The sequence below is a fragment of the Telmatherina bonti genome, assembly GCF_933228915.1.
Source record: "Telmatherina bonti genome assembly, chromosome: 10".
Classification (NCBI taxonomy): domain Eukaryota; kingdom Metazoa; phylum Chordata; class Actinopteri; order Atheriniformes; family Telmatherinidae; genus Telmatherina; species Telmatherina bonti.
Window position 1 is genome coordinate 12,324,565 of NC_136628.1, and position 17,966 is coordinate 12,342,530.

The window sequence follows — 17,966 nt, forward strand, 5'->3', positions numbered from 1 at the left end:
GATCAGTTTGTTTGGGATTGACTTGACCAGACAAAAACAAACTTTTGTCCTGTTCTCGTGGCCTCGAGAGCAAGAACAAAGTTCCCGCTTCTTGTGGCGGACGTGACGAGCTTAAGGGCTCCTCTGAAGATCTGCACCAACATGAGAAGGGCATTTTCTATGAGAACCTATTAGTCAGCAGATGTTGCTTTTATCCTCGATGATGATCTCTTATCCGCAACATAAACTGCTCCAGGGCAGGTTATTCCTTCCTGTTTAAAAAGGAGGTTTTTCCTCCCCACTGTCACCATTGTGCTTGCTCAGGATGGGAGATTGAGTTGGAGCCTCCAACTCAATCTGTTGGTTTCCTTATATAGGCTATTATGAATTGGCTTTCATTGTGTTTTTTTCCTGTCTCTAAAGCATCTTGAGATGGCATTGCCGTGATTTGATGCTATATAAATAAAGTTTAATTGAATTGAATTAAAGACACTGTTGAGAATTGGGAGACATTAATGTGTTATTGCTCAAACCAAACCACGTGTACGGGGTAAAACAATGGGTGGTTGTTGAGGCTGGGAGGATAAATGGACTCTGTAACTCCCTGCAGGTTTGTAGAGGCTCTGAGAGCTCAGATGAAGGAGCGACTGTCTCAGGCAAACGTGGAGCTTCCTCCTCTCTGCTGCTGTGCGTCTTCGTTCTGGGACTCCCACCCTGACACATGCGCTAACAACTGTGTCTTCCACAACGATCCCAAAGGTAGTGACTGTGTACCCGGCCACATGGCTGTTTCCCTGCATGCACACACAGCGCTTACCAAGCATTACTTGGAACCACTTAATGCTGTTTTTGTCTCCTCCACAGCATATGCACAGGCACTACATTCAGCAGTGGTGAGTTTGGATTTACATTAAAGGAGGCTGATGATCTGCAGTGAGCAGGCCTCTTGCTGTGGAGTTTAAAGGAACAGTCCGACAGGAAAAAGGAAATTCTCTATATGTCATCTCAGTCTCAATGATGTTTAAGCTTGAAAACAGTTCTGTCTTTATCTCTGTCCAAGTTATACTGCATTGTTCCTTTCTGGCTGAATCCAAATTATTTTTATGATATCTTTGGATGTTTAGTGCTACCAGCCGGCCTAGTTTTTTTCTTTAAACAATACTTTGAGAAATACTGTGATTAAATACTTGAATAAGCAATGAAATTCCTTTCCACCTTTCTAAATTGTACAATCACCTGTGTTAGATCAAAACACATTGTTTGCATGCTGATGTTAGCATTTAACTAACTATAAGTACTGCTTGACACAGTTTCAAGCATAGTTTTGAAGATTTGATCAAATTTTGCAGATAATTTATTCTATCTATCAATATATATGAATTTGTCTGTTTTATACATGTACTGATATTAACTTACAGAACATCAGGAGATACTCTTTAAAACTTTACTTACTTTTTAGGATTGCCATTTGTTTTATTTAATTTATAAGTACATGTTAGCTATGAAAACTTTCTTTCAGTTTGTATTTTCTATTAAAAAAAAAAAAAAAAAACTAAAAAGGGACACCTGTCATTTTTAGGTGTTTAGTTTTAGACCTATAAATACCAGCTGGCATTCTTGAAGAGTTACATATAATACAATACTGTCCTCCTGCATGACACATGTTCATATAGTTAAAACCAGTTACATATGGATTGTTTTAAATGCATTTCCTATACACATCCTGAGTATGTGTAAAAAAAAAAACTATTTTCAATGTAAACATTTTCTAATTTAGGACTGGGCTGTCGAACATCAAGCTTATTTATTTATTTATTTATTTATTTATTTATTTATTTATTTATTTATTTATTTATTTATTTATTTAAACAGATTTGTAATAATAACCAGACACACTCTCTCCCTGAAAACTAATTATTCCTCTCCTAACTACAGATTTTCCAAATCCTCTCAGTCTTGTGTACCATTCGCTTTATCAGAAGAGTTATTACTAATGTCAATAAATTACCGCCTGTAAATTAAATTAGATAGTGATTTAAAAAAACAGCCCAAAAAACCAAGCCTTGCTCATTATACCCAGTATCTTCATTATCACGCTTTAATTTTGTGTACTGTTCCTGCTTTTATTTTTCAATTTTGGACTAGTAGCTTGTCTACTTTTAAGAGCAAGCTGAAGACTCAGCTCTTCCAGGTGCACTTCCACACTTAATTTAGCCATGTTTGACGGAAGAGTTGGAGAATTTAACCCAGTTCTTTACAACAGATGTTATGGTATTCATTTGTATTTTTACGTAGGGAATATTCTAGGATTGGGAAGAAAAAAAACCTGTAGCACTACATGTCAACACCTGCGTCCAACTAAACTCCAGCAGTCCGCTAGTACCTTCTATGATGTCCTCTACTGCACTGTTGCTCAAATGGGGTACATGTACCCCTGGGGGTACTTCAAGGCATTCCAGGGGGTACGTGAAATTTTTTTGAAAAAAAAAAAAGTTTTCTTTAAAACATCCTTAAATAAAATAATGTAATATCATATAAATATTTAATATATTCCAATAAATGTAAGCAATACATTCATAAACTGAATTTACATTTAGATTTACACCATTTCATTCCTCCCAAAATCCTTCATTCCCACGTGAATTGAACCCCACTGTCTCCTTGACAACAAAAAACACAGTTTAAAAGGCCAAACACAAATGATAAAATGCTGCATTTCGTGTTTTTTCTGAACCAGAAGTACTTTGCAGTGGTTAGGAGGTACTTGGCTGAAAAAATATTTTACAAGGGGCACTGTGTTGCAAAAAAGTTGAGAACCGCTGCTTTACTGCTTGATTTAGTGCTTGTGTTGTTCTCACTCATTTGTAAGCCGCTTTGGATAAAAGCTTCTACTAAACGACTGTAGAATAATAATGCTCAGGTTTATGACTCAATATTGCTTTGTACTCCTAACAAAATAATTAAATTAAGTTGACTCAAGGATAATGAGTTGTGATTGAACTGTTAGATACAGGAAAACTGTTCGTGCAAGCAATGTCGCCCCTGCATTACCATAGCAACGGGAATTTGAAATCACCGCGAGGAATTATCCCAACAACTTCCTGTTACTCCTTGACGTCAGCGCTGCTTTGCGACTGGAAATTCTTGTAAAGAAAATACATCTCCGAGTATTAATATAGCTTTCTATTCATAACCGAGGCGTTTTCCGACAGCGTCGCGGAGGTAGGCTGGCTCACGTCATCCTGGTATATAAACATAACACAGTATGGAGCTCCGCTGGAGGTTGATGGAAAACATCTCCGACAAAGAAGCCGGACAACAGCCGCCTCCAACAGCCAGCAGCTAGCGTCTGCTTTTCTACCATTCACCGCTCCCACAATCCGCTTTTACTTTAGTTTCAATGAGAGCAGCCGGTTACTTTCTGTCATACATCTGTAGTTAGCTTTTAGTAAGCAAAACAGCGACCAATCCACCTCATTTGTGCTTCGAAGACATGTCTGGGACCGAGTGTTAAGTGTTTTTTTCTTAAGTTCGACGAGGATCTTTTTGCAAAAATGAAGTCTCCTCTGGCTCCCGGGATACGACTTATCACATCCTTCTCTCGGGATAGCTGGTAAGTTGAGTTTATCGTCCATTTTAATTGATCTCCTAAGCCAGCCACAGCTGGTCTTTTAAGTGTGTCAACATATCTTTCCTGCTGTAAATCATTGACTTAACCAGATAGATAAACAGACATTCTGCACATCTGTGTAGTGCCAAGTAAATCTGTGGTTATGATACACTAATCCGATTTACTACATCACATTACCTGTTATGAACATGTTATTGGAGATTTCTTTCTGTAGGCTATCAGTAAACACAATGTTTGTTTTTAGTAGTACTTTCTTTTAGACGTTGTATAAAGTTTAATTTAGTATCGACGCAGTTTTGACTTTCAACGAGTCGATATTGGTGTCCGTAAATGCAGCATTTAGGGAATTCAGTAATGACAAGGATGGTTTATTTTGGAATATTTCAGCTCCCAGGGTGTTAATGTGGGTTAGTTACCTTAAGATCACATCTGGCTTTGTAATAGTGAACAAAAAGCATTTTTAAGCAGAAAAGTTGATCATTTCCACGACTACAAATATGAATTGTTATAAAAACAAAAATGGTAATTGTTACATTTGTTCAAATAACAACTAATTATTAATTCAATATTTTCCCTTTTTGGAGTGCGTTGTTTCTCCATTTTCCTTAGTAAAAAATAAATACATAAAAAAGGGTGAAAAGTGCTCATATTCAATATTTATTTACTCAAATCTAGGGATGCACCGTTACCAATATCAGTATCTGTATTGGTTCAATACCATTTGTGTGTACTCATACTTGGTAATAATAAAAGTGTTCCGATACCGCAACCGATACCCTATACCACACTAGTCAAGCCAGCGCAGTTGTGTTTGATGACATGCTTCGGATGTGTTTTAAAAGAAAAAAAATGTCTTGAATGTTAAAATGTGACATTTTTTGTGACACTACAAGCAAGATATTTGTTTCAAAATCGCACTTGTATAGTTGTATTTGGGTAAAATGTGCCAAATCAAAATGACACTTTGTGAAATTGTTAGATCTGTAATGTTATTATATTTGTATTGGTGAGGTAACTTCAGAAAAGATGGATAATTTATCACAACCTAATGAAATCTAACAGTTATAACAGCAATAATAACCATAGTCAGAATAATGTTCACATAAATAGATTTGGTATCGGCAATTATCGGTATCGGCGATATTGAAATTTCAGATATCGGTCTCGGATCTAAACCCTCAAAAGGTGGATAGCGCATCTCTACTCAAATTTATTATATTATTTGACTAGCAGTTTAAAACCCCAATGGCCCTAAATCTGAGCCTTTTTCTAAGCAGAAAAGCTGATCATTTTTATGACTAGAAATATGAATTGTAATGAAAGACAAAAATCGTTATTGTTGAATTTGGTCAAATAACAACTGTAATTATTAATTTGATATTTTCCCTATTGGGAATGAGTTGTTTCCCCTTTTTCTGATTAAAAATAAACACACAAAAAAACTCATATTTAATATTTATATACTTAAATCTATTATATTATTTGACCAGCAGTTTAAAACCCCAACACCTTTAAATCTAATCAGATTTTACATTTAAATATCATGTTTACAGTTTTACTTTATGACTAAAATCTATTTAGCAAAAAATCAGGCAAATATTAACTCAATACATATGCATCTTTCATCCTTTAGAATAAATACATTCAGAGATGTAAGTGTGAAGTTAATCCAAATAAAACACACACGAAGGTAACTTAGGAAGATTTAAACATAATGTGTAGGATAGAAATGATGAGGCGCTCCGTGAAGACAGGGGTCTACATCACAAGTGAATTTCTCTACTGTGAGATCCAGTAAAGTCTAAGTCTACAGTGTATGGCATTATGAGGGAGTTGTCATTACAAGCACACAGACGCTGCCCCTCTTTCCCCGCACAGAGGAATAACGGCTGCAAAAGAAGCCCCTTTGTTAATAACTTTACCCATACTGTGCATATATGTGCTAGTATTTCTAACAATCTGTGTAGCAGGATGCTTTCCAGAGTAATAAATAGATTGTGTTAATTGGAACTCACAGCACCGTGCTATGTTTCTAGTGTTTGTGATAAAAAACATTGAGAAGCTAAATAAGGAGAACTCTGAAGTAGTTACAGTTGTGATAAATTACGAACTACTTACAATATTCATTCCAAACATCTTGACACCTCCAATGCACGTAAATACATATGTGTTTATGAGTTATATGTTTAGTTTTCACTGACATTAACATATCATGATGTTCTCTCATGCTTTAGGTTTACACACACCATATGTCTGTACATTTCTATAGAACATAGAGCCGAGCATTGAGAATCATTTCTAAAGGAGGGACCAACTTAAACTTGTTGGATCAACCAGTAATCTGTCTGTCTAGCTGCTAGTATTAGATATTATTACATAATAATACTGGAAACGCTGATGCTACAGATATACAGAGGTTGCAGAAGTTCACACAATCTTTAACTATGTGTACCTTTCCTAAAGACGACTGATAAACGCAGAATGGCACATTCTACTTCTTGACTTGAGTCAGAAACTAAAAGTAAAAACTCACCAAAGCAATACTGTAAAGGAAAATACCCCCAGGTATTTTTTGTCATTTTTAATGCAAATCTAATTTATATATATAACAAAATCCTATGTAAGATTTATTAAATCAGTATAAATTATCAGTATATTGAGAATGATGAAGCATCAGACACATGACTTACATAAGCTCCAGTTCATTTAGATAAAACCACAGAAGAAGATTTTGATGTGAATGTGTAGTGCTGTCGTTACATTCAAGATTTTTTCTTGTGTATGGAGCATCATGTAAACTCTTACTTTGTCTCGTACGCATGCACACACACCAGATGACAGTTGTTTCTAACTCTTACTGTGAAATGAAATCAGGCTTAATGTTGGAAAAGTAAACCATCCATCAATACAGCAATCCATCCATTTTCTGCCACTTATCTGGGGTTAGTTCAGGGGGCAGCAGCCTAAGTAGGGAAGACCAGACTTCCCTCTCCCTAGTCCCATTTTGCTGGGTGAGTTGCTCCCAGACCAGCCGAGAAATGTGATCCCTCCAGCATGTCCTGGGTCTTCCATGGGGTCTCCTCCTGCTAAAACGTGCCTGGAACACCTCACTAGGAGGCGTCCAGGAGGCATCCTAAGCAGATGCCTGAGCCCCCACAGAGTCTACAATATTTATAATGCAAGAAGATCAAATGCATAAATAATTAATCAACGAGCTCAGATATTTGTGTCAAAATATAAAACGTTGTCCTAATAAAGCCTCCAGTCTAGTGTTTATGAAAACGTGTGAAGTTTAGCAGGTTAAGGTGAAACTTGTCAAACTCCCAGATGATCCCTTTTCAATGAGGAGATAATACAGAACTGGAGGGTTCTTTATGGAAACTAGTGATTAAGCTTAAACATGTCTCCTTATCTCGTCCTGAAATGATTTGTCATTAATGGAGGAATACTTCACCAGAGTTGTCTTCCAGCAGTAAATGAGTGCTAAGTCATAAAGGACGCTTAGGGTGGCTTATATGAACAGCAGGTTTTTGTTTCTGGCTGTCCTTTTCACTCATTTTCTTTTAAGAGTCACATTGCCAACTTGCGTTGGAAAGGAGACTTGTTATTTTTCCTCCCACCTTTAGTTGTGTAAATGATGTAAATTCTTTTAATGGATGTCGTGCATGTTCTCATGATATTTCCTTCAACTTCTTCTTTCCAGGTACCGTGGTTTTATTCTTTTCCTGACCTTCCTCTTTTACATGGCCTACCATCTGTCCCGGAAACCTATCAGCATAGTTAAGGTGATTGAACATATTCAATTTATTTTGTATCTGCCAACTTTATACAATCATTTTTTAAAAATTTTTTTATACAACTTTATACAATCAAATAGTTTGTTTTCTTCTTGGAGCTCAAAAGTAAAAGTGTGAACATTTTCTTAAAAATGTGGAAATCACCATCTTGCGCAGTTGATCCATTTATTATTTTAACCCATCTAAAGCGCCTCAATGGTAGATTAAAGTTAGAAGAATTCTTAAAATTTTAATTAAAACTAAAACTTTAGAGCTCGATTTAATGTTAACCTTGTTCCTGGCTTCCCGACTTTCTTTATGTTTATTTTATTTTTGTTTATTTTTATTCATTTTTGTATGTTAAGGACACTTGCCTGGCTTTTTTTTTTTTTTAAGGAAAAGCAGAGGAAGTATTATCTCAGTTAGTTTTACAAGATCTGAAATGTTTTGTTCTTTGCTGTCAGAGATGCTGCATGCCTGTCTACCTGCTGCTCTGTTTGACTCACGTTGCATGAAATAAAATGACTCCTCTTAGTTTAAATGAAATAAAAGCTTAAAGTCACGTGTAAATGATCATTATGAATCCACATCTTAAGAGTGCTGCTCTTTTAATCGCTACCTCTCCAGGGACAGCAGCTGGAAATCAGCTGCTTTACTTTGGTACCAAACACTTTGCTCTGCATGTTCCTGTCAGTAAATAAACTCATTGAGCTGCAACCACAACTGTGATTATTACTTGAAATTGACATGTTTATTTCTCCTGCTTTTTTTTCTAATGCTCAGAGTGAGCTGCACCGAAACTGCTCTACGGTTATTCAGCCAACAGACCTCAACATCACCAATAACGCTACCTGGTGTGACTGGGCGCCTTTTGGTAAGTCAGCCAGTTTGGATGTTTGCTTTGAAACACTGATGTTCTCTTAAGTACCACAATATCAGGGGTGTCAAACTCCCGTCCTCGATGGCTGGGATCTGCCAGCCATCAAGGACCAACACACCTGATTCAAATCAAATAGATCCAACAGCTTCTTCTCAACGTTTTCATTCATTTTGGTCAGGTGTGTTGGATCACAGAGACAACAAAATCCTGCAGGATACGGCCCCTCAAGGACTGGAGTTTGACATGTGTGCACCAAATCCTGAGTACTGCCCATCAGTTCAGAGCTGGTTTATAGAAACATGCCGGAACAGTAATGGTGATTAAAGTTGAAGGAAAAGCTCCAACTGGAATAATAGAAAACCAGTTTCACATGTATAATCAATGCCTTCTTTTCCAGAGTAAGTCTGGTCCAATGTGTGGCACAGAGGGTAGAAAGTAGGTCCATAGTTTACAGTCAGCAGAGATAATGTTTTTCCTGGGACTGGGTATTGATCAGAAACTGTACAAATAAACATGTTAGAAGTTGCATTTTTGTGATAACTCAACCACCAACTTATTGTTTGTCGTCAACACTTGGCACTGGTGTTGTGCCAGGCTAAGGCACCCTCATGTATGTCTGATATGCTTGTACTTCTACAGATATTTGCATAACCAGTGAGAATGAGTCTTACTAAAACCTGCATACACACATGATGCAGTTGTGGAAATGCAATGGTTACTTTTGGGAGGGTAGAAAGTTGCACAAAGCCATTAATGCGGCTCTGGTATCTAAAAGCTTTTTTATCTCCTAAAAATCTTTAGCAAGTAATGTAATAGAAAGCAGCTTACAGAGTTTTTCTGATATTTAAAAAGAAATACACCAAACTCAATATTTAGCATGTTCATTGTTCTATTCTATTCTATTCTATTCTATTCTATTCTACAGTCATTTAGCAGAAGCTTTTATCCAAAGCTACTTACATATGAGAGTGAAAACAACACAAGCACTAAATCAAGCAGTAGAGGACATCACAGGAAGGTGCTAGTGGACTGTCCAATTGGACGCAGGTCCTTCCATGAAGTGCTACAGGCTTTTGTTGTTTTTTTTTGTTTTTTTTGTGTGTGTGTGTGTGTTTTTTTTTTTTTTTGTTTGTTTGTTTGTTTGTTTACTCCCTTCCCACCCCATCATACCACCCATGATATAATACAAAGAATTAATACCATAAAGTTTGTTGCGAAGAACTGGGCTAAGTTCTCTAGCTTTCCACCAACTTGTGTTATGCTTTAAAACTAATCTATTACCATGTCTTTTTCTATTTTATGTTAGGTCAATGTGACTGTTTCTAAGTTATTACAGGGTGATTCTAACAGATTTCCTGCTCCCATTTACTGTGCATGGAACTCATTTGACTGTGTATAGATATGTGGTTCAAACAATTTTCTGGATGGATGGACACTAGGGCTGTGGCGATATGCTTTTGTTCCAATTCGATTCGATTACAATTTTTTTGGGTGCCAATTTGATTTAAATTGCGATTTTCATAATTCTTTGATATTGTTGATTTTTGTAGAATAAAAACCAATATATATATATATATATATATATATATATATATATATATATATATATATATATATATATATATATATATATATATATATATATAAAACTTTTTTTTGCTTGTCATTTTTCTTGATTTCAATGAGGAAAAACCAACAGTAGCCAGACCATCATTCTGCTGCTATAATGCCCAAGAAGACAAGTAAAAGATCAATACAAACAATAAAAATGAAAAAAAATTTTTTTTTATAATGGATTATTTGTATTTATTTGTAAAAAAATGAAAAATTTTTTAACAAAAAAAAAATGGACACTTTGCTTCTTGGAGGAACAACTTTCATAAACAGAAGACAAAGTCGAGCAGAGAAACATCAAAGACATAAACAGGTTAGAATAAGGTTGGAATAACAACAGCCTCAAGCTGAAGTTGTTTTTAGTCATAAGAACAACTCGTCCTGTGATCAGGTCAATAAAATGACTGACAGATAGATGCTTACTGAACATTGTCATGTAATCGGTAATTTCCCGTCCCTGCCATGTGGACCATGTGTGTTTGATTCCCTGCATCTGCTTTGATCAGCACACACAAATGGTTTAAAGTGGGAGACCAGTGAGGAGTTAAATGCTGAGCAACTCCTACCAGCCGGTTAACCCCTCAAGCCAATGCTCTGCTTTGCAGCTTTCATTAGGACCTGATATGTTGGTGGGGGGGGGCTTAGAAATATATTGGAATATAATGAAATATGAATATTGACATGTCATCTCTGTTCAGACCAGGACAACTACCAGACACTGTTTGGCGTCTTGGATAACTCCTTCCTGGTTGCCTATGCCATCGGCATGTTTTTCAGGTGTGTGTTGTTATTGTTGGCTGACTGTTTTTTATGGTTTTGATGTCTGACTGTTGTAACTATTCCAACCCCGAACCGATTTGTCCTGTTTCCCAGTGGGATCTTTGGAGAACGTCTTCCTCTGCGGTACTACCTGAGCTTTGGGATGCTGATGAGTGGATTGTTTACATGTCTGTTTGGACTTGGCTTCTACTGGAATATCCACTCATTAGGTTACTACGCCTTCGTCCAGGTACACACACACCGACTGCTGAAAGCAGAGAAAGGTTGCCTTGTTCTGCTTCTGTTGTAATACAGTGTAATTCTCTCAGCTTTATACATGTCTGATCTGCACTTTGGACCAGAATAAGATCTGTCAAGTAGTTCAGGCCACATCACCTGAAGGTACAGCTAAATTAAACTGCCAATGGAAAAAAATAAATTGATTAAAACAAAATGACTTTTTAACTAAAATACTTTACTTCTCAGCCTCTTAAACAAAAAAAAAACATTATACCTTTGTTGAACAGAAAACTTTTGGCTTCGCTTAAAGAAGCAGTGTGAAAACAAAACCTCGGCTTCTGAAAACGATGATTAATAGGAGGTAAAAGTGTCAGATTGCTTAATATCACCAGTAGTTAGATGTTTATTGTTTAAATAATACTTTCTGTGCTTGTTGTGTGTCTATGTTGGTACATGTTTGGAGTCGCTACATCTCATCAAGCTGGTAGAAATGTAGAAAAATGAAGTGGTGAAAAGGGAAGCCTGTCAGAGCTTGTTTTGCACTAAGATGCCTCCAAAGAGAATAAATGTGACTGAGCTGTTGTTCGCAGAACGGTGGAATGGTGGTCGCAGAGACTGCGTCACAAAAAGTTACTTCTTTCCTTTTAATCATGCATTGTAAACTGTTTCATCTTCCCTCTGCTGGGTTGGTTTGTTCACGTTTAAAAGCAGATTTTGCTTTTTAAAAACTTTCTATTAAATAAAGAAACTTTGAAATTAAAAAAAAACTTGATTGATTTTCAAAGACGTGATCAGAATCAGGAAGACTTTTTTTGCCATTGTGCTTGAACAATTCACAGACTAGGAACTTGTTTCAGCGATAAGGTGCTGAATAATAAAAATAATAATAAAAACACTGAATAATAATATAAAAGTAGAAATACAGCTATTTTACAACTATTTTATAATGTGGCATTAGGTGTTTTGGTAGCTATGAACATGTTCCCCGCCTACAGCAGACCTCCGTTGGACAGAAAAAGGGGAAGCACAAAGATCAGATGAGCTGTTTCTTGCTGACCACGGCAGCACACGCTGCTAGCTTTCATTAGTCGCTCTGTTCTGCAGGAATGTTTCCACGGCTGCCGCTCAGCGCCTCGCAGCAAGCAGAGCTGCTGTCAGAGCACTTTGTTTCACTTCATTATTTCTGAAGCTAAAAAGCTGATGATACTTTTCCTTTCCATGTTCATAAAGAGTCAGCGACACAGAAACACTTTTGTTTTTCTTAAAAAGTTAACAGAAACTGTTGGTTTTTTTTAAAAAAGTTTATTCACCTGAAATGAATTATTTTTATGTGATTTGTGTAGTCACATAAAAAAAAATCCTAGTTTAGTGCTTCTCTTGTCCTGAAGCTGAGAAGTGTGAGTGTACTGCCAGCTCTGTCTTGTAATTATTGTTGTAGCTCTGAAGTGTCAGATGATTTCAACAACACATGACTACCTGAAGGACAAATCCAAGATAGAAACAATATTATTCTCACAACAGATAAGACGACAGTCTTTGTCTGAAAGTTCTACCAAAAGTAAAACAAGTTTTTATGATGATTAACATTAAAATGATGAAAAGGAAATGAAATCTTTTGAAGATAAAAACAATCTTGGACTTGTTTTCATTTTGAACTCCATTATTACTGTGATTATTTCTACTTTGTTGCGCAACAAACGTCCCTGAAAAAGATCTTATGGTCTTTACTCACTCATCACATGACTCACAGCCACACCACATGACTGCACAAGCATGTCTGTTAGGTGCTGTGGGTTTGGTGTGGGAATATTATGAATCACTGCTCTCCTCTTATTCATTTCTTATATGCACTTTGTAGGTTTTGGATCAGTATTATGATGCGTTCGTGCGCTAAATTAACACTGACCAGCTTCTCCATCTGTTCTTTCTACATGCAGGTCATGAACGGCCTCATGCAGACCACTGGTTGGCCATCTGTGGTAGCTTGCATCGGCAACTGGTTTGGGAAGGGGAAGTGAGTACAGGGACGCAGTCCTGCTGACTGTGAGGGATTAGTTTCAAGTCACTAGTACACACAAGTGTCACGTTTTGACAACAGCACAGTGACAGCAGCTTGGACAGACCTCATCGTACGTCTAAAAGCTCGGTGAACTGCTCAAACCGGTTCCTTCTGAAGGCAAAGTCTAAGTTTAGTGAACAAACACCAGAGTGAGACACCTGGTTTAGTAAACACGGTGGTGTATGAGCTCCACTTTTCAATGTTTAGTCCTTACTTATAGATTTAGTTTAATGTTTAATAAAAGGAAAAGAACTCAGCTCCTCAGAAAGGAGTTTAGTAGGAAGTCATGACAAGTTCACATGTGCTGCAGCTTATCAGATCAAACTTTCTCTTCTCAGTAATCCTCAAAAACTTCAACTAAATCATTTTGTACAATCGTTCCTGTTTTTAACCCTTAAAACTCTGTTAGACTGTCCACACCCTCCTAAGCGCTGCTGTTTAAACTGTCTATAATTTCTCAGAAACATCGGTGTAAGTCGTGATTAATAGCTTAACATATAGGAGATCTACCGAAGTATGGGGAGGTTAACGACGCTGAATGAAGTCTTTATCCCGAGACTCTACATGGTAATGTTCAGTCAGGAGCAGCCAAAGATCAACAAGTGACAAAAAAAACATTAAGGATAAAGTGTAAATAGTTTCTGTTGTGTCCTTGTTTCAGTGCCAGTAGTTTTTCTCCTGGAAGCTAGGACTTGAAAGGATGAAATCCAGAACACTGTTGTGTTGTTTCTTCAAAATACCATCCATCCATTTTCTGCTGCTTATCTGAATCGGGTCGCTGGCCCAGCAGCCGGAGCAGGGAAGCCATATTTCTCGCCAGCCATATTTACCAGCTCGTTCTGGGGGATCCCGAGGTGTTCCCAGGCCAGCCGAGAGATATAATCTCTCCAGCATGTCTTGGGTTTTCACCAGGGTCTCCTCTTGCAGGGAACAGCTCACCACGGAGGCGTCCAGGAGGCATCTTAACCAGATGCCTCACTTCATCTGGCTCCTCTCAATGCAGAGGAGCAGCGGTTCTTCTTAGCCTCTCCCTTATGACCGAGGCTGTCCCATCTCTAAAAGAAAGACCGGCTACCCTGCAGAGGAAACTCATTTCAGCCGCCTGTATGCGATCACAGCTTGTGAGCATAGGTGAGGGTAGGAAGATTGATTGATCGGTAAATCGAGAGCTTCCCGTTTTGGCTCAGCTCCTTCTTCACCACCACAGACCGACGCAGAGTCGGCATTACTGCAGACGCCACATTCATCCCACTGTTGATCTCACGCTCCATCCTTCCCTCCATCCTTTCCTCACTCACTTCAAAAATACCGTTAGTAATAAATTCTCGTTTGTCTTTATGGTGCTGATCCTTATTTACCATCATTTTAGCCTCATAATCTGGAATACGGCTCAGAGTTTTAAGGGTTGATCGTAAATTACTTTGACTCCATTAGACACATTAAGGCTTGCATAGAGACTCCCTGTGTGTTAAGCAGAGACTGGAGGAAAGACACATTTCTTTCTGTAAAAGGCCTCAGACTGCCTGTTTATCCGTCTCTGATTGGCTACAAATATCCCAACACAGCTTCATACTCAACACACAGGCAGTAGGACAAGTTATTTTTAAAAAAAAAAAGTCTTCTCAGAAGCTCCTAGAATGTAAACTCGTCTTTTCTGAAATAATTTCTGTAATTCTCATTCACACATATCTGCTCATTACCATGTTTTGTTTTGTTCTACAGGCGTGGGTTTATCATGGGGGTGTGGAACTCCCACACCTCTGTGGGAAACATTTTGGGTTCCCTCATAGCTGGAGTCTTTGTGTCCTCAAACTGGGGATTGTCCTTCATCGTCCCCGGCATCATCATTGCTTCCACTGGGATCCTGTGCTTCTTCTTCCTGGTTGAAAGTCAGTTCATGTTCATCAAAGAAACTAACCACACATGCGTATCTATAACGCAGCCGTTTCACTGCTGGTTCAGACAGAAAGCAGACAAATAAGTCCAAATGAATATTATTTACTAATTTTATTCAACTTTCTCTTTTACTCAGAGCCTGAAGATGTTAACTGCGCCCCTCCTCAGCATCACGTGAGTTCAGCAGGAACATTCATCCTGCTTATTCAGCCTGACAAACTCACTGAACCTAAACTTGTGTCTGTTTGTCAGAGTGAGGAGGACGATGGCGAGACGGAGCCTCTCCTGCAGAACTCACCCAACGGTAATCATACCATCAACGGCGCCGTTTCCACCGAGACTCCACAGATTGAAGAGGAACATACAGAGGCCATAAGTTTCTTTGGGGCTCTATGTATACCTGTGAGTGAAACCAACAGAAGAATTGAGCTGGATCAGTTTGTTGTGAATCTGGAAAATATTTATAATTATATCCTTTATGTAATGTGTTTACATTCATTTTAAATATTATGTAAATCAGTGTTTTTCAACCACTGTGCTGTGGCACACTAGTGTGCCGAGAGATTATCAGGTGTGCCCTGAGAAATGACCCAATTTCACCTAAAAAGCAGCTCTGTGTTCATCCAGACATACCACAATGAAAGATCATAAAATTCCTTCTTCTTGTATTCATCTGATTTCTATTCAAGAGGCTTTGACAAGATGGGCTTTATATTATTAATGTGAACTTTAAAAAAGAAAAAAAAAACTTTTTAGTTTGTGGTGTGCCTTGTGATTTTTTTTTTAGTGAAAAAAGTGTGCTTTGCCTTAAAAAAGGTTGAAAAACACTGACGTAAACATAATTTTAAAAAAGAAGTTTACTTTGGTGCCATCTAGTGGTGTGATGAAGAACGACACAGTTTAAAACTTCATGATTGGAAAATAATTGAATTTTATTTTTATTTTGACAGAATTCAGAGAAATCAAACTGTGTTTTATGTCCAGGGTAAGCTGTTGTGAAAGAGTCGTGTATATTTATTATTTAATCAAAGTTCGAGTCCAATTGAAATCGTTGATGTTATGAAAAGCATCCTGCCATGCTCTGAAGTGAAAAGTCAAACTGCTTGTAGTAAAAAAAAAAACCAAAACATTGTTTGTATCCCATCTGGTTGTAAAGCGGCTCTGATCCATCGTTTCATCGTGTTGAAAGCTTGTGATTCCTTTGATGTCCCACTTTTCACATTTAGATCAAGCAAAGATTAATGTCTGGTTGGTGCCTGAAGATCAACCTGAACTGACGGATAGAAACACGTTTCTGTTTCCCTGCTGGGAATACCAGGAACGTTGTGGTTCATTGTTCTCCCAGCAACCTGTCAGACATGAGAGCAAGAACACTGGTAGCTCAGACAGATGATGGTTTTTGCAGTCAGTCTGCACATGGAACCGCTCCGATTGTTTCTTACATTTTCCACCTCTTGTTTATTATGTATGGAACAAATTATTCAGCAATTATTTAAAAAAAACTTTTTAAGTGTTCATTTAAATCTACAAAATGAGCATTTTTAGTCCATTTCGCTTCATAAATGTGGGACGTGTTTGGAGATCCTGAATGTCTCTGAAAAAGGGGAAAAAACAGAAGAAAGTTTTACTGAGAAAACCAATTTTAAAGGACTTTTAATCATTTTATTTGTTTAAATCATGCAGTTGGTGGATGATAGACAAGTCAGTGTTGTGTGATAATTACGCTGTGAAATCCAGGTAATGTCTGGACCTCACTGTTGCTCATCTGTGATTTGTTTTATTTATTAGGTTTTAAAGTTAAAATCCATGCAGCCAACATTACAACCATGTGTACAAATTTCTTCTAAATTGTGTGCTGCATTTATGAATCTGACTATTTAATATGTTTTTACGTATTCTGGACATTTTTTGTGCAGCAGTATGAATCTAACAAGGTGGAAAGTGAAAAAAAAAACGATTAAAAAGCCTCATATCTAAGCAGTTCTGTGGATTCTGACAGTTTTGTAGAAAAGATCTGTTGGAAAAACAAAGACAGACTCATCCCACATGCAGAGATGCAGGCAGCTGTCTCACACACACACACACACACACACACACGCACACACACACACTGCTAGTGTTCAGGCTAAACTGTACGTAGGATGGATTTTCATGTATTCTGTCTAAATATAAAATGTCGTCATCCATCTAACAAGCCGTCGTTTCTTCTCACCATGCTGCTGCTCAGACTCTCCTGTCTTTACTTGATCTTGACTGGATGTTTTTCCCAGTTTTAGACAGTTTTACTGGTATCAGTGGTGAAACTTTCAGTCCTCACAACAAACCAGACAGCTTCTGTTTGACATTTGCATCATGGTGGCGTGATAATTATTACCATGATGTTTTGTGTCTCATGCAGGGAGTGGTGGAGTTCTCACTCTGTCTGCTGTTTGCCAAACTGGTCAGCTACACCTTCCTGTACTGGCTTCCTCTATACATCTCAAATGTCGGTCAGTCTTCCACACACACACACACACACACACACACACACAAACAGAGGAAAAAAATCCAAGTTGAAGTTGATATGACTCAGTGTCTTTCTTTCTGTCTTTCAGCACATTTTGATGCAAAACAAGCAGGAGATATGTCGACATTATTCGATGCCGGAGGGATTTTGGGTAAGAAGTCATAAACTGATATTCAGCAAGATTTTGTTTCCCAACATGTAAGAAAATAAATATAAAATTCAACATAGAACATAAAATGAAAGATATACAATAGAAGTCAGATTACTAGTCCCCTGAAAAGACATTTGTTTCTGCATGTTTTGCAGTGTTCTACCTGATCCTGTAAATAAGCATGTGTTAATGCTGATGTTGTTTTTATTGCATTTGGAATCCAATTTAATCTTGAAGTTTCTAATGTAATCGAAGTAATTTGTGTGAAATTATTATTTTTTTTAATATGTGTATCATTTGTTTGTTTGTTTTTGTTTTTTCATTGAAAACAAATACTGAACATTTGAAAAAAAAAACAACAACTGGATTTTCCTTTGTTTGCTAATCCAAAACAAAAAGCCGGATTTTGGACCTTTATCTGGGTTTTCTGATTCTGTTCACAAAACAAAGATGGAAAAACTGGATTACGAGTTCT

The 17,966-nt window shown here is 37.4% G+C and overlaps 1 protein-coding gene across 2 annotated transcripts in view; it reads left to right on the forward strand.

Annotated features, from left to right (window-relative positions):
* The first annotated feature begins 3,499 nt into the window (after positions 1-3,499).
* Positions 3,500-17,966, forward strand: part of slc37a2 (solute carrier family 37 member 2) — a 22,766-nt gene continuing 8,299 nt past the window's right edge. For both annotated transcript variants that reach the window (XR_013771471.1, XM_079247599.1), the window contains exons 1-11: positions 3,500-3,592; positions 7,314-7,395; positions 8,170-8,260; positions 10,579-10,657; positions 10,754-10,889; positions 12,817-12,893; positions 14,661-14,827; positions 14,971-15,008; positions 15,087-15,236; positions 17,233-17,323; positions 17,429-17,491. Coding sequence is in view for 1 of the 2 variants with exons in the window: in XM_079247599.1 (XP_079103725.1) it covers positions 3,534-3,592; positions 7,314-7,395; positions 8,170-8,260; positions 10,579-10,657; positions 10,754-10,889; positions 12,817-12,893; positions 14,661-14,827; positions 14,971-15,008; positions 15,087-15,236; positions 17,233-17,323; positions 17,429-17,491 (1,033 nt within the window). In the remaining variant the exon portion in view is untranslated. The remainder of the gene's footprint in view (positions 3,593-7,313; positions 7,396-8,169; positions 8,261-10,578; positions 10,658-10,753; positions 10,890-12,816; positions 12,894-14,660; positions 14,828-14,970; positions 15,009-15,086; positions 15,237-17,232; positions 17,324-17,428; positions 17,492-17,966) is intronic.